General features: G+C 37.4%; 1 protein-coding gene across 6 annotated transcripts in view; it reads right to left on the reverse strand.

Annotated features, from left to right (window-relative positions):
- Positions 1–16,473, reverse strand: part of arap1 (ArfGAP with RhoGAP domain, ankyrin repeat and PH domain 1) — a 71,174-nt gene that overhangs the window by 19,545 nt on the left and 35,156 nt on the right. For all 6 annotated transcript variants that reach the window (XM_028045114.1, XM_028045113.1, XM_028045112.1 and 3 more), the window contains 8 exons: positions 15,438–15,637; positions 14,871–14,956; positions 14,080–14,262; positions 3,029–3,203; positions 2,514–2,648; positions 2,203–2,338; positions 671–773; positions 4–196 (listed from right to left, as the gene is read on the reverse strand). In XM_028045114.1, the coding sequence (XP_027900915.1) occupies positions 4–196; positions 671–773; positions 2,203–2,338; positions 2,514–2,648; positions 3,029–3,203; positions 14,080–14,262; positions 14,871–14,956; positions 15,438–15,637 (1,211 nt within the window). The remainder of the gene's footprint in view (positions 1–3; positions 197–670; positions 774–2,202; positions 2,339–2,513; positions 2,649–3,028; positions 3,204–14,079; positions 14,263–14,870; positions 14,957–15,437; positions 15,638–16,473) is intronic.

A 16,473-nucleotide genomic window follows, 5' to 3' on the forward strand; every position in this document is an offset into this window, starting at 1 on the left:
TACAAAGTTCATTGAGTTTACGCAGGTGGATCTCCTCTCCCTTGCTGTTCTCCAGGTAAACATGAAGAGTAGAGCCAGTCAGAGCGAACCAGCCGACCTTGGATTTCTGTAAGTTCAAGCCATCTTTACACTTCAGCCGTCCGATCCGCTCAAAACTCAGTCTTAGCAAAGGCTCTGCTGTGGCTGGGATAAAAGTCTGCAGACAGAAGAAAATGAATTAGAAAGAAATAATATATTCCTCTTTTTCTCATACCTCATTCGATAAAAACTTTAACATGTATTGCTGTTACAAATACACAGTAAGTACAGTGGGCATTTATAAAGTCAGCAGTCAATCATGTGGCTCCTCAACATTTTTTCCTCTCTGCCTGACCTCATCTGACGCATCCAATTTTCCAATAATAGCCCAGTTTAGCACATACTTTGGTGGCTTGATTTCTGCATGAAACATTTACTGGCTTTCAGCAGCCAACAGCAGAAGCTCTGGAGGGCTTTTATCACACCTTGATGATTAAACAATGCTATTTGAAAACACTTTTTCTGACAACAAGATACCGTTTTCCTCTATGGCATGATTTGCATATCTCCTGTCCAATCAGAGCTCTGCAGTTTCAGGTGAATAAATGGAAAAAGGAAGGACTGGCTATGCATAGTGGTGCAGAAATGTTACCTTGGCAATACACTTGACCCACTCCTTGTGGCTGTCTGGTTCATCAGTGCCAAACAGATAAATACGCTCAGATTCTGAGTAGACTTCAAAGGTAAAGTCATACCTGTAATTCACAAAGAGATCATGAATGAAACGGCAGAAAAGATACTCAATTACATTTTTTGTTTTAAAATTCAGAACTTTTCCAGACTCAATTTTCTGATTTTATTGCAAAGAAATGTTTCCAGTTCTATAAATCGTGATCAACCCCATGTTGACCCCAGTTTAGCTCCTGATTAGCCTGAACTGGACAGTTGACAAAGAATTATATTTTTTAAAATATAATGTCGTTGAAACATTCCTAGAAAATGTTTATCAATGTGTTTGGTTTAAGCTATAATTACTTGTTGAAACCAGACATTTACATACAGTTTAAAAAAAATATACAACCTTCTTTCCCCTCACTGTCTGAAATTAAATCAGACTAAATATGTTAGGTCAGTTAGAAATAACAAAATCATTTCTATTAGTGAAATGCTGGTATGAGAGCTTTTGTTTTACTTTCTTCGAATGCATAATGTGAATACTTTTCTTAAGTCTTTGGTAGAATTGTCTTAACTGCACGACTTGGGTCACACATTAATTTGTTTATCCACCCAAAAGCTTCTCACAATAGCTTGCTGGAATCCTGACCCGTTCCTCCTGACTAAACGTAACTGAGTCAAGTTATGTAAGCTCTCTTGCTCACTTTTTCAGCTTTGCAGACTTTCTATGTGACTGCAATCAGAACGCTGTTTTGTCCACTTCAAAACTGAAGGGATTTGTTGTCCTTAATTTACTTTGTAGCTACTTTGATGGTATGATGAAAGTTAATGTCAGCCTGGAATACCCAGTTCTGCCTAAGGTTTAACTTCCTAGTTGATGTCTTTAAATGTTGCTTAATTATTTCCACAAAATGTTTTTTCTTCATTGTGCCATCTATTTTATCAAGTACACCAGTCCTTCCTCAGAACTTCCTCATAACATGATTCTGCAACTACCTCTACTTCACATTTAGGATGGTGTTCTCCGTCTTGCCGTCTTCCTCCTTTTTATTCCAAATGTAATGTTGGTCATTAGGGCTCAACACTTCAAGCTTAACTTCATCAGATCACAGGACAAGTTTCCAAAAATAAATCGAGGTCTTTATCCTGGAATGCATTTGCAAACTGTAATATGGCTTTTTATGTTGCTATTGCAGCAATGGCTTCTTCCTTGCTGAGTTGTCATTCAGCCCATATCAGCACAGGACTTGTTTTACTGTGGATAATGACACTGTCTTGCCAGCTTCAGGCATGTAAGACAGGTAAGGTCTTTTGCTTTTGTTCTGGGGTCAGTCTGCACATTTCAGACCAAAACATGTTCATCTCATGAACATAGAACTTATCGCCTAAATTTTAAACTGCATTTTAATTTCCCTTTGGGATCAAAAGTGTTTTTGAATTGAAATGAATCTGGTTTAAAATGTATTTACAGCAATTTTTGAATCACGTGAAAGGAACATTTGTGGTTACCCGTGTTTCTCAGGCGAATCGACAGCCAAACAAACAATTTCCGATGCTTTAAGTGTCCCGTTAGGATTGGTGCTCTTGTCGTGTTCATAGTAGCTGAAGATGCCATCATTTAGCATGCACCAACGACGACTGAACTCTAAACAGAATGCCAAGCATTATAATAAATTTTCAGCATGAAGGGTACTTTTCTTATTTTTAGCCTATTAGATTGTTCATTAAATATCATTGTTGACCAGTTTAATATATTCACATAACAAAAATCAAACTTATTACTTAATAAACCTTTTGGTTCACAGATTTTTTACACATACCCTCTTTCACTTTGCGCTCCGCCACAGCCCGCCCCATGGATGCAGTTTTGAACAAGTAGCCCTCGTAAGACACGCAAGGCGGCGGTGGGTAATGTTTCAGATCCATATCAGCCTCCACCTGTAACTGGGGCAGCTCTAAAAACAATATAAAAACAAAATAATGCAAAGGCACAAAGTGAAAAAGAACAGTTATCTGCAAAACTAATGAAACTTTGAAGATAATTTGAAGTCTGCATCTTATCACAGATTATTATCTTTGTCCAAAACACAACTATAGACGTTGACACAAATGGCATAGCAGTTTGAGATGAGATGATTATGAGGTACTTAAACAACTTCATATTTATCTACATCTCTTATCTGACCCATTCAAACATAGAATGCATCAGTACAGTAAGAATTTCAGCCTCGTGTAATGCAACTATGACAATTTCATTTTTAATTCAACTTTCATGGTTATGTACAACTTTAAATTGACACGTTTCTGGTGCCCAGAAAGCGGTCAAATGCTGTACCTGTGTTGAGGTTGTGTTTGATTAACTCGGCCTGCAGAGGTTGGGAATGTGCATTGGCTAGGGACTCAGGGGACGGACAATTTGCCATACCGGTTGAACAATTCACATCTGCACCGCAGAAAATCAGGCTCAGCGTCTCCAGCAAATCACTGCACTGCACATTTATGCAGAGGGCCTGGAGAGAGACAGCCGAAATCCAAGATACATCAGTAAAAGCGCAGTTAGATTAAGACATCTGCAGATAAGCAATGAAACCAGATAACGTTTTTTTTCTCCACTCATTTCTGAGGCTGAACACAAAAAACATGTAAATCTCTCATTCATTTCTTGCATAATAAGACAAAAAGGTAAAATAATAACATATCTAGTCTGATTGGAATGCTAATAGATACATAACATATAAGAGCATGTCAATGAAAGCATGAAAGAGGTGTACAGAGCCCCGTGCAGGAAGAAAAACGGCGAGTGACTGAGGGTCATTGCGCGTAACACAAACCCTGTAAATTCTAGACACTAACAGGTACCATAGAATTGCACAAAAATCCATGAGGGACGGCGGAGTCCCTGCTCGAAATTCCGTGAAAGAGGTGTACGGAACTTCGTGCCGGAAGCCCATTGAAAGGCTGTTTACATCGTTTTAAACTGTGTGATTGTGAGCGTGAGTGGGAATAAAAATAGCAATAGGTATTTTGTTCCATATAACACAGTAGGAGTGTAACAGGTAAACCTTTTATGGATGCAAACTCGACTAAAAACCCACCTGTTTAGGATTGTATTTGAAACGTAATCAATTACAAATTTATTGATGGAACCTGACTTAATGTCGTGTTTTGATTGTTGATTCTATGTTGCATTGCGTTTCTGTGTTTGATATGATGTAAAGCACTTTGAAATGCCTTGCTGCTGAAATGTGCTATACAAATAAAATTTTATTTGATTGATTGAAGAGCACAAATAACATGATTATCTCCAGTTATATCACACCATGTCAAGTCGTGTGCAAACAAGCAAAGCACTTCTCCAGAAATAGCTGAGAATCTAAATCAACATCACAAGAGAGCAGAAATGTGAAAAGAAAGGCGTGATGGAAAAAAAGGGTAAAGAGCAGATTAAACATTACCACATAAGGACTCCCCTCCATTGACAGACTGATGTGTGCATTATATTTTGGACACGATTTAAAAACACTCAGTCCATTTAATACGTTGCCAAAATCAAAACAAGATTCATGACTGCTTTACCTGGTAAGGTTAATGCCACGATTGAGTCTGAGGCCTTCACAGAATAAATATATTTAGACTGACACTAAATCAGACACTTATAAACTGCTTACAGTCTGGATGACTTCTGAAGGCTTTTAATTTTAGTTAAAGTAAAACGGGCTAAATACAAATTTCAGACCATGAATCATTACCTTTTTTATTACAATTATACACTTCTGTGTCCTTGTCTGTCACATAAAATCCCAATAAAGAGAAGTTTATGATTGTAAAGTTACAGAGCGTGAGAAAGTTCAAGGATCATGAGCACAGTGCCATTGCAGGGGGGGCGCGGTGTTAATGAATGAAAAAAAAAAGACAGTTACACAAAAGTGTTTCACTGTAAAGAGGGTTTGTAGTGTGTTTTGTTGCAACCTGTAAGTGTGAAATAAACTTCAGTGGAGTTTGAAAACAAAATATGTGTATAGATTTATGTCTGGTTGAACGATGTGTGTGCCCAGATGATATTTTTTTCTTTTTTGGGGGGATTTTATTGTAATGCATACGGGGGTCCAGAAAATCTTTGGGAACCACTGGTTTAGTGAGTCTTGTACACAGAGGAAACTAAATTTACTAAAAACTGTTGTAAATGATTCAGGATGGGGTTTTTCCTACCTTTAACAACTAAGTTAGCTGCTTTCTTGGCTTATAATGAAGATATTTGAAGTTATTATGGCAAAACAAAACCAGATAACACACTAGAAACTCTATGATAACATCTATATATTTTAGTAACACCAGAAAAACAAAGATAGTGAAGATATAAAAGCAGATTCATTTTGGTAACAATTTTCTTTATTTATTCCTTTATTTTAAGATCTCAGGAAGTTACCTCTGATTCATGCAGTTGCACTAAGATACACACACATGCATCTATCTTGGGATAATCCCAATAAGCTGTTTTGGATCAGACTGAGAAATTCCACAAGTCTCCGTCACACACCAACACATCCAGACTGTGCCTCTCCTATGTTTAAGCGCCATTAAAACTCTGCACACAGATCCAGACAAACAAACCAATTAACACAGATTAAAATTGCAAAAGAAAACCCCTAACACACACACACACACATAACAAACAAACACACGCCCAGAAGACACAAAAAGAATATAATTCTGAACAAAAGCTGTGGTCAGGCATCTGGAGACGAGCACAATCTCATGAGACTCAGCATGATACACGCCACATTACTGCAACAATAAAACTGCCAAACACTGTTTGTGTAAATCAGGCTTTCTTCACAGCTCCTTTTGGATTTTACAGCACATACATCAGTCATTCAGCTCTTAATGGATAGAAGAATGGTTACACTTATGTATGGAGCCTGTCAAAGTCACAGTTTGGAGACACATTTTCTGGAAAACGTTATTCTAGAAGTAATAAGGGAAAATAAAAGTCAAAACAGAAAGAATAAGCAAAGATAAATAAAGTGAATTAGTGATAGTATTGATCACTTGAACCATGGTGAAGTTAAGAGAAAAGAAAAGAATTTCACAAGACCTGTTTTGAATGCTTTTGAGCAATCAGAACAGTAAACAAAGACATGACAGGCTGTATGCGCAGAACCATTGGGATCAATAGCAAAAAATTTGCAAGTGCTGGTCCGTGGAGTGAGTGTGTCGCTTCTTCCTGTCCCTCCCTTTTTCTCTTACTAAATCTTTCCATTATATGTTAAATAAGCTGCTACTATTAACCCAAAGGTCATGGTTGTTATGAGAACACAGCTATGATTAGTTATCAACTCAGTTTTAAACTATGATTTATGGAGAACAGTGCAACCCTAGAAAACTACAAATTGAAGCGCACCCCAAACACAGAAATTATAGTTACAAACTTGGGGTTTGTATCGACAGTTATGGTTCATTTCAGGTCGGATGCTTGTTTTTGACAATCAAGGAGACTGATATTTGCTAGTGTTATTTGCTGGTGATACAAATAAGAGCAAAATATATGAAGTGCCAAAAACATCTGTGAACCTGTAAAGGATCAAGACCAGTGTTCCCCACTCCCACATTAATAATCTTGTGACCTAAACCAAGTAAAGTGATGTGCAAAGTGTAAAAATCCATTACTCAGAAACAATATCACTCCAACACAAAGTTTAGCAACATGATATTCCTGGCCAAGTTAAAGTCTGTCTCACGCGTGCCTCTTTTTAAAACTGATGTTTTTTTGGGGGGGGGGGTAAATGTTTTATATGTTTTATATTCCTTGTGCAGTGTAATTTTGTTCTGCGTTGTGCCTTTGGGGTGGTGCTGAATAACAATACAGTGAATGTTGAATGTTAAAGAACAATCTTGAAGCTGATCAGCTCTTATTATAAAGATAATGTCTTTAGGTATGAAACTTTTATTTTGAAGTATAAAGGTAGAAGTTTTTGAATTTCCATGCTTTGTTGACAGAGTTGATTAAAAACAAAAGACTCTTTGGGCTGGCAACACATGTTTTGTGTTGAAGAAACTTCTACCACATTTAAGTGTGTTTATTTGTTTGGCAAAATTCTGGGGTACTCTAAAAAAAGAAGTGGTAACATAAACTAGATACAAGACCCCAGCTTTGGCAGCCACTTCAAGCATTTGACATGCCAAGCTAAATCAATCTTCATCAGTGCAGAAAGAGTGTCTGCATAGCATAGTTTGAGATGAAGTAACATCATTAGCGGGCCATTGGTCTGGCAGATATGCCAGAGGACATAGGTTGAAGTATGAGTGACAATGTCTCAAAAAGTTACAATTATAAGAAAATTATTGTTTGACTGGTCTAAAAACATGCATTTTATTAAATAGGTCTTTCTAGATTGCTCTAGTAATTTAGTAAATTGCTAACTCCTTTAGGGTAAGTTCTAAAGGAATAAAAGTTTTGAAAAGTGCTTAAATACTTCCCATTTTGAGGACTTCTTTGACTTTTCCAAATTGATCAACATGATCAGACTGTAATGCAGTGAAGATTGTAAAGGAAAAATAACACTCACTCATTGGACATATGGAAAATGGTATCATAATGTTTTGAGATTGTTATATTAACTGTGTTTAGTGCTTTGTAAACTAAACAAATCCAGTCTGCTGTTCCATGTGGACGCACGTGTGAGAGCAGTGTATGCGGGTCAGTGTGCTGCTCAGATAAAGCCGATCAACTTCCCTTTGACTGATTGATAGGAACCAACTGGAGCAAAGTACAATGAGGAAATGGGTTGTTTGAGTGTTTAAGACCTCACCCTTCAACATCTGCTCCCTATGAAACAGAGCAAAGTATTAGCACACCCACACACGCGCACCCCCCCCCCCCCGCACAAACACTCACACCCCTGTACGCATGCACACATACAGATGAAGGGAATACAAGAATCTTGCTCAGTTTCCCCAGGGAGAAAGAGAGGCAGAGAGAGATTTTTATCTGGGTGTGTCTTAAAAATCACAGACCTCCATCCGCCCTTTGCTGCTCCATTGGACAGAGTTGGAAGAAAATGAAAAGATGAGGGGAAACAGAAGAAAGGAACATGTCATGAAAAGAAGATGAAAGGATTTAAGTTTCTATTTTCATTTAATGATTATACTTGGCTGCAAACTCACTATATAGAAACAGACACCAACACATTCAAAGGCACAATATGTTGAAAGAAGGCCCACACAGCCACACATATACACAAGCGTAATACACACTTACGCTTGTGTATTAACTCCAGATGAGAACAACACAGGCCTGCTCCAGCATTATGTCACCAGGAACAATTTACAGAGAAAGGGAGGAGTGAAAATACAGACAGATTAAAAAAAGAAGAATGAAGAAAAAAGAAACACCAAAAGGAGAAGGGAGAGGGTAAAAAGCTGGAAAATAAATAATTGTCTGAAATCCTAGTGTGAATGGGAAAATGAGTCACTTTGCTGAAATAGAAAAAAGGTAATATAATAAAATTAGCAACAGTAAGCCAACTGAAAACTAGATTTTCTTTGAGAACCTAACTTTACAACCCCCAAAACGGAAAAACAAGCCAATAAAAACCCATATTTTACAACCTCTGGGGTTAGTTTGAGTCAATAAATACAATAAACATTCAGATTATAAAAAGCAGAGTCTTTATACAGTTTATTTTCCTTTTAATCATGTAAAGGACTTTGTACTGTCTTGTTGTCAAAGACAATTTAATGTGCTGAGAATGTACTATACAAATAAAATTTCCTTGCCTATACAGCAGATAGTAATACTCCGTAATACTGTTGCGCATCTGCTTCAAGCAATACCTTTTGATACATTTGGCACTGCAGCACATCTACAGTAGTATAATCAACAGCTAAATTGTGCTGCCACTGATCTTTTTTAGAAATGTTAAAAATCTCTGAAATGTGCATTGTAACACACATGCAACATATACAGCACATATAACACTAATGTGGAATTTACTAAAGAGAGACTAACATGTAGTAACAATGCCTTTATAATTATGCTTCTCATGATACACTATGCAGACTCTATGTGCAACGGTAAAGATTCGCTTTCCTTTAGCAAGCCAAATCCTACAAGTGGCTCCAACTGATGACAGCCTGACCAATGTTCTGATTAATTCAGGTGATTCACCTGACAAGCTTTGGAGCACTTATACTCTATAAATAGCATATTGAAAAGTAATCCCCAGATACACAGGTGACAATTAAACATCAACCAACATAAAAGCATGACATCACAGGAAAAAGTAGCTTATTATGCTCTCACTGATTATTTTACACAATTCAGACAGAGTAAATGAAATGGAACATATTACAAATTTCATAGATGTGAACAGGCTTCAGGTTTTCCCTTTTGCACTTTGTTTGCTTCTGTTTATGTTTAAATAAGCCCATATACAATAGAAGAAACAACAGAAGATTGAGCATGAAAAAGTTTGGCTCTGCTTGTAGCAAGGTTATGTATATATGTTCTCACTTGGTCAGGATATCAAAAACTCATTGTCATATTGTACAATTTTTACTGTTGACAACTTTTTCTTACTTTCTGTTTATCTTCAGACACATTGTCTTTGTACATTCAAGAAGTCTATGCCCAGCTTTATGTAACAGCACACTAAAGAGGATGTTAGACCAATGAATGGCTGTCTTTGGATTCTCAGCTCAATGATGCCAAACCAGCATGTGTCCTCTTCAAAAACCAAATACAGTTTGCCAGACACATGGGGGGATGTCTTTAGCTGTTCAAAGACAGTTAGAACATTGTTTGGGTGACCAATAACACTGGTATATCATATCATTGTTTCAGTGGTTTTGTCTTCATCAATCGCCTGTGTTTAATATTTGAGTTTGAAGCCTCTATAAAAAAGTTTAAAACTATTACCTACTTTATAAGCGTATTAAGACTACATATATTGCTGTCAATGCCATTCAACTGACTGAAACAAGCCTACTACAATTTTCCTTTGGTTACAAGAAAGACTAATTTGACTTTATTCCAATAATTCTACTTGCGCAAAACAAACATTTATGGTGCAGAAGCCAAAAGACAGCGCCCTGTACCTTTTAAAAACGTACCCGTTTTCTGAATACAGTTAGAAAGCAACAAGTGACATTTCTTTAAAAGCAGCTGGACACCCAAGCAAATGTTGTCAATTTGAGTCATGTGGAAGTGAAAGCTGAAGTCTCACTCCAGTAGAGAATGATCTGGCTGCATGTGGGAAAACCAACATCTATTACCAATACAAGATACTAAATTTCTCTCCATTTTATGTGTCTAAGCAGGAAAGGAACATAGATAGATAAACAGATAGTTCACTATGTTTCATATTGGATTAATGAGACACAAACCACCATAAAAGTTAATAAATAACTTAATGGGAATAGCAACGGTTGGTTATTTTGCATGCTCAAATTGGGGCTGCATGCTGAGCTCCAAGTTGGAATTCCAACTCTAAGGCCATTATTATTTCTGACCAGAAAGTAAGAACATTCATCTTTAGAATAGGGATGGGATTTACAGTTCTTTGAAGGGAGACAAGTCTTACCAATCTTGGGCATTGTCAATTTCAAAGAGCAACTGGCTCATGTTTATATTTAGTTCAATAAATTAATCACTAGGCTTTCCCCCACCCTGTGTCCTAATTATCAGAATAGTTTTCTAACACAGAGACCATTGAAGTTAGACCATACCTGCTTAAGCTTCATTTTGCTATTGGCTCGCCACTCAGAATCCACAATTCAATCCAGATCAAATTAAATCCTTCTACCCACACACTGATGAAGACCACTGGTAAAATTTACAATTGAGCTGTCATCCACCTTTGGTTTGGCTAAAATTGTGCAATTAAATAAAAACTTTAAAGTCAGGTTTTAAACATGTGCTGCAAGGAGCTGTGCAAATACAAGCGGACACAGCATTCCAATGGAATGTCTTATGGACACTGTCCAATCAACACAACATCTGCTTGACCCAACATGTTGCAAAGAAATCACAGCTGTAATTTCCTGCGTTTTGTCCTGCCTCTTGTAAGCTACAGACTGACACTCCAAACACCATCAGACTTCCAACTGTGTGAGAGCATCTCCAAAGGAAAGTCCCTCGCTGTGAAGGAGCATGTGACTGGCGGCAGAAGGACAAGATCTGAACCAAATTGTCCACACATTCTCCTGCACACCTTCAATATCTACAAGTGAAAAAACTTACTGTTTCTGCTTCTGTAGGTTCAGAGTGCTGGAAGACCTGTTTCCCATAAATGTATGTAATTAAGCTCTTATTTTGACTTTTTTTCCACCTTCTTCAGCCAGATCTGGTTTTATCTTTCTGAACGTCTACAGCTTGCCAGACCAACCTGCATAAAGCTTGTTCTTGTTTATCCGTCTTCCTTCCATTTTTGCCCATTCCTCCTCCTGAAGATCCCAATTATCCAACTAGTTGAGGAATCTAATTCTGCTATAGATGCCTTATTGACAAAATAGAGCTAGGCCTTCTTTGTGTAAAGAGTGCAGAGTGATATGACTTTTAGTAATGAATCGCTCTTGCATGAAACATTAATTGAACTGGTGATCTATAGTTGGCCGCATGCCGGTCATGAGAGAGCAAATGGCAGTGAAATGGTGTTAACTTATGAGTATACATGCACAAAAACAAAAAAGGGGCACATAAGCATGCCCACACATGCACATTAATATGCATGTTAACATATCCCAGCCCACTCCAGTGAAGAAAATACACACAATCACTTCAGTGTGCTGTGCTCTCACAAGCACAAACCAACGTAACAGTTTTTTGCAGCTTCAAAACTATGCAACATAAACACAGTCTCACATTCATTTGAACAGTTTCACAGAGATAGCATTTAGACTCAAAGTCCACTAACACACAGTCGACCCTTGTTAAGAAGACACATTTATCCTCGTACTGTTAACAAAATCAACCGTGTGGAAACCAGACTGCAGGCACACTAAACATTTTCACTACCCTCTCCTGCAAACACAGATTTTAGCTTCAGGTTTTCAGTTCCTGTGAGACACAGCTCAATTTAACTGTCAACTCATAGAAGTTAACAACAGGTTTATAATAAACTCCTATAAATATACTATTACAAAAACTTTAAATCAGACACAGTTCACAAGCAACTTACAGATGAGACAAAAAGCCAATAGGGAGCAGATCAACTTTCTTGAGCAGTTCCAGCCAAACAATGAGGACAGGAGAAGGACAAAAAGCAGTGGAGGGAGGGAGAGGCGGAGTTAGAGCACATTCCAGTTAAATCAGTGAGTAGTGATGTCATATTCAGGAAAAAAAAAGAAAAACACAGAAACAGTAAAATAAGGCAGGACTAAACCAATATACCTGTATTTAGTAAAATGTATAGCTACATAAAACACCCTTAGTGCTGAACTTACTGTCTACTTATTTCTAATCTTTCCCAGGATAACTACAAAATTGCATAAAAACAAATATTTTTGAAGACACACCCAATGGGAAAAGAACAAGTGCTGGACTAAAGAATTTCAAGTATTTTAGCTTTGACAGCAATAAAACGGGTAGAATAGCTGTCAGCTATCTGTCAAAAGCCAATACAGCTGTTTTACTGCTGTGCAGAAGAGTATAAATTCGCATCAACAGAAAAAAAGAGTAGAACCAGAAGTTAAAAAAAATTTTTTTACTTCCTTTATCTCCCTCTGCAAATTGCAAACACCTGACTCACTCACTCACTCACACACACACACACACACACACACACACACACACACACACACACACACACCCCTACACGCTTTAGGGAGGGGAAACAATAATTCATAGTCAGGTGTTAAATGTGCGTCAACAACATACTGTGTGTGACCTTGTTGCTGCATGTGGGTTAAGTCGCGATTAAGAGACCAAACTTAAACTGAATCGCTAAGATTTTTGACCACTAATCCTGAATCTCAGCAAAACCACAAAAAAACCTTCATAATTCCACAATGTCCTACAGCAGACTGTAGGTTCAGAGGTCTTTCTGACACAAAGACAGAAAGACAGTGATTGGAGAGGATTGCTGTAGTTCTACATCCAATCTGATTTGCAACATTTTCTCCCAGGTAAAAGGAGCAAGAACACAACATTTAGCAGTATGAAATCATTTTTGTTTAATTTATTCTGACACTAAATTTCACAAATGTACATTCATGTTAAGAGGGGGTAGGAACCTTTACAAGAAAAGACGCTTTTGCACTGTATCCAACAAAATGAAACTCACTTAAAGCTGCAATTGTTACATGACATTTAGAAAACAGTTAACTTTACTAAATGTTTTAGTTAACTAGAAATGGAAAAAAGGAAATTTGTTGTAATTTCAGGAATCATTTAATTCTTATTTGTTGGTCGTAAAATAAAGAAGAGCATCAATCTTTAGGAAAAAGAGGATGAATACATGTTCCTCTATTTTGATGGGGAAAAAATATTACAGGTACCAGCTGAAACTAGAAGTTATTGAGGTTAGCTTCATCTATGTGATCTTCAACACCCCAGACTAGTTAACAAAAGATATATGCCACATCTTAAAGGGGTGGTATTGTGTATTTCTCTGCTACATAGTGCCATTTTATTGCACAATAAAATAACTATGGTACCTTAAGTAAGTCATTACAAAAAATGTGTATATATCAAGTATGACTTAAAGGACACTCGACTTTGCAAGTTGATGCCTTGATATTGGCCAGAAGCTCCTGCTCTTTTCATCCATCCATCCACTACACCTGCTTGTCTTTGGAGGGTCATGTGGAGGGGTGCTAGCGCCCGTCTCAAGTGGTCAATGGTCAAGAAGTAAGATACACTGGACAGTCCATCACAGTGAAACACAGACACACAAGACAAACAACCATCTACACATACACACCCGCACCTCAGGGCAAAATAGAGTAACCAATTGACCCAATTCATTATTGACGAGGGATGGAGTCCCTTTTTGTGGTTGCTGTTAAAGGACCAAACCCAGTACTGCTTTGGATGTGTCTATGTCGTTCCTTGCTTATCTCAACAATGATGTTCAAGAAGAATTTGGTTAGAACAAGCTTCTGTGTAATTTGTGCTAACCAAACACATTTCATGAGATGAATCAACACAGTTATCCAGTTAAAGCTTTGCTAACATGGCGGTTGTCTATGTGTATGTTTAAAAAAAAAAAAAGTGCATCCCCAACGCTGAGATTTTCAAAAGATTACCAACATTTCCAAATCCAGCATTTTCCATGACAGACAAAGACTACAAGCTCAAATGAATGAAACAGCAATGCTGGCTTACTCTGATCAGCCTTCCTGTTGAAATACACGAACCAAAGACTTTGCATAGTAATTTCAACTTACATTGTTGAGCTCTCTCTGGTTCCCATACAGCGCATGGTACTTTCTGTATTTGCCCTGGCGATATTTGTTAGAGATGAAGCGGCGTCTGTCTTCACTGCAGCTAGAGGGCGATAGGGCTTCACTTGGCGGGACGTTAGCGGCCCAGAAACTGTTCACCAGTTCGTTCCCGAGTTTTAGGAAAACCTGTGTTATAAATGAATAGATTAAATCTGAATAATTAAATCTGAAACGTTAGAGAAAAAAATAACAATTAAGATAATCATAGATTTAACAGTTTTAGAGCTGTAAGCTTCATCTTGCAACAAGCTCTTTATGTAATGTAAACCTGTTCTCTACTCACTGTTACCAATCCACTGAAATTAAAATTAATTAGGAATGCATGTAAAATCATGCGACATGAATAAGTTATTGCCATGTACATGTGCCTCTGATACTTATGTGAACTAGACAGTTATTGCTCTATAAAATTTGGTAGTTCTATGGTCACTTTAAAACAAGGCAGCCCAAGTCCAGTCCTTCAGCTCTGTGATTCTGTAAATTTAGGATGCATTGCTTCTCCAATACACCTCCAATTGCAGGAAAGTGGCTCTAAAGGACTGAAGTTGGGCACCCTGTTCCAAGGAGCTATCAAGAGATATAGGGCTCTTACGAAGAAAGTAGGTATTTAGTGTTCATCAGACTATCTGTAATGTAGATAATTGGGATCATCCTCAGTGAATGACTGACAAACTCACGAACTTGCAGCACAATGAAGTCTCAACTAATGATGTGATTATTTTCAGCTTGTTTACCTGGATAAGCTCCTCTGTCCAGATTTTCTTATCCATCTTCAGACTTCGTACTTTGGAGATACTTGGACCGAGTCCTCTGTGTTCTCCTACAGCATCCAAATACAAGTCAAATCTTGATCATGTACGACTTATTTTAAATACTTCATCTGCGCCACAAAACCTGGCTTGTCAAATCACATTACTACAGTTGTGGCAAAAAATAAATGACACTCTTTTTTGTTACTAGAATTTTGCAGTTTTTGAACCATAAAATGTAACCCTTTTTGTTGGAGATTTGACAGTTTTCCCCAGTGAAGTCAGAAACAGTGATCATCCCAGACACCTCTGCAAATCTGAACAATGTAAAATAAAAAAACAATCTTGTAACCTGGGAAAGACCTAAAAACATTATATGTTCTGATGTGCAAAGCCCATTAATTGAAAGAGGCGCATATTCTTTTTCCACAGTAAGTATTTAGTATATGTTGCTGCTCACCGACAAAAACAGAAATCACAATAATGGTTCAATTGAGGACATGAATATACAAATAGAAAACAAAACAAAACTTGAAGCAGATAGAAACCAACCTGCACATTGCTTGCAGATCACCACACAAAGGTTGATGGCCGCCCAATCTGGCTGTGGAGCGCCGCAGTCGGCGCAGAAGCTGTTGCTAGGCTCCCTCCAGATCTGCTCAACCACCTCATTGTTGGACAGCGCTTCTCCTATAGCGTTCCTCATGGCCTGCACCCACTGCTCCCTCGACTGCTCTGACTCGGCTATAAAACTGTGGAAACAGGCAAGCCAAGAACATGGAATGATGCTGAATTGACAATTCATCCAAATCCGAATTATAATTATTTTTGTTTTCAACATCCCCAGCATTTCTTTCAGCTGCAGTCATGGTAAAATGAAAAACAGAAACTCTATTTTGATAAAAATATGTTTAGGTCCACGTGGAAAATAATTTACTGGTAAGTGTAGCAGCATCAAAGACGTGTAACTATCATTAAAACCTAGGAGTAGTGATGGACTCTGACCTGAACCTCCAGAGCCATAAAGACATTTACAAAGTCGGCCTTCTATCACCTGAAGAACATTTCCAGGATTAAAGGACTAATGTCTTTAGGACAAGGAGAAGCAGCTTTCAGCATCTATGCACCTCAAATTTGGAACAAACTGTAAAACAGCTGAAACACTGACTTCCTTTAAATCTAGACTAAAAACCCACCTGCTTAGGATTGTATTTGAAATGTAATCTATTACAAATTTATTGATGGAACTTGACTTAATGTTGTGTTTTGATTGTTGATTCTATGTTGCCTTGTGTTTCTGTGTTTGATATTATGTAAAGCATTTTGAAATGGCTTGCTGCTGAAATGTGCTATACAAATAAAATTTGAGTGATTGATTGATTAATTAATTAAAAGCGCAGTGTTCTAAACCATATTTTAAAAACTTTAAACAAAAGGTTTTTGTAAAAAGGTGGTACATATTTCAGGATAAAAGATGCAGCATTAACCAGAGTATAAACAAACTATTTTACAAATTCTTCTGAAAAACAACAATTTTAATAACCTTTTAATAGAAAGGAGAAAATATATGAAGAAGTGCCGAAAATGA

This window comes from Xiphophorus couchianus, chromosome 18 (assembly GCF_001444195.1).
Source record: "Xiphophorus couchianus chromosome 18, X_couchianus-1.0, whole genome shotgun sequence".
NCBI classification, from domain to species: Eukaryota; Metazoa; Chordata; class Actinopteri; order Cyprinodontiformes; family Poeciliidae; genus Xiphophorus; species Xiphophorus couchianus.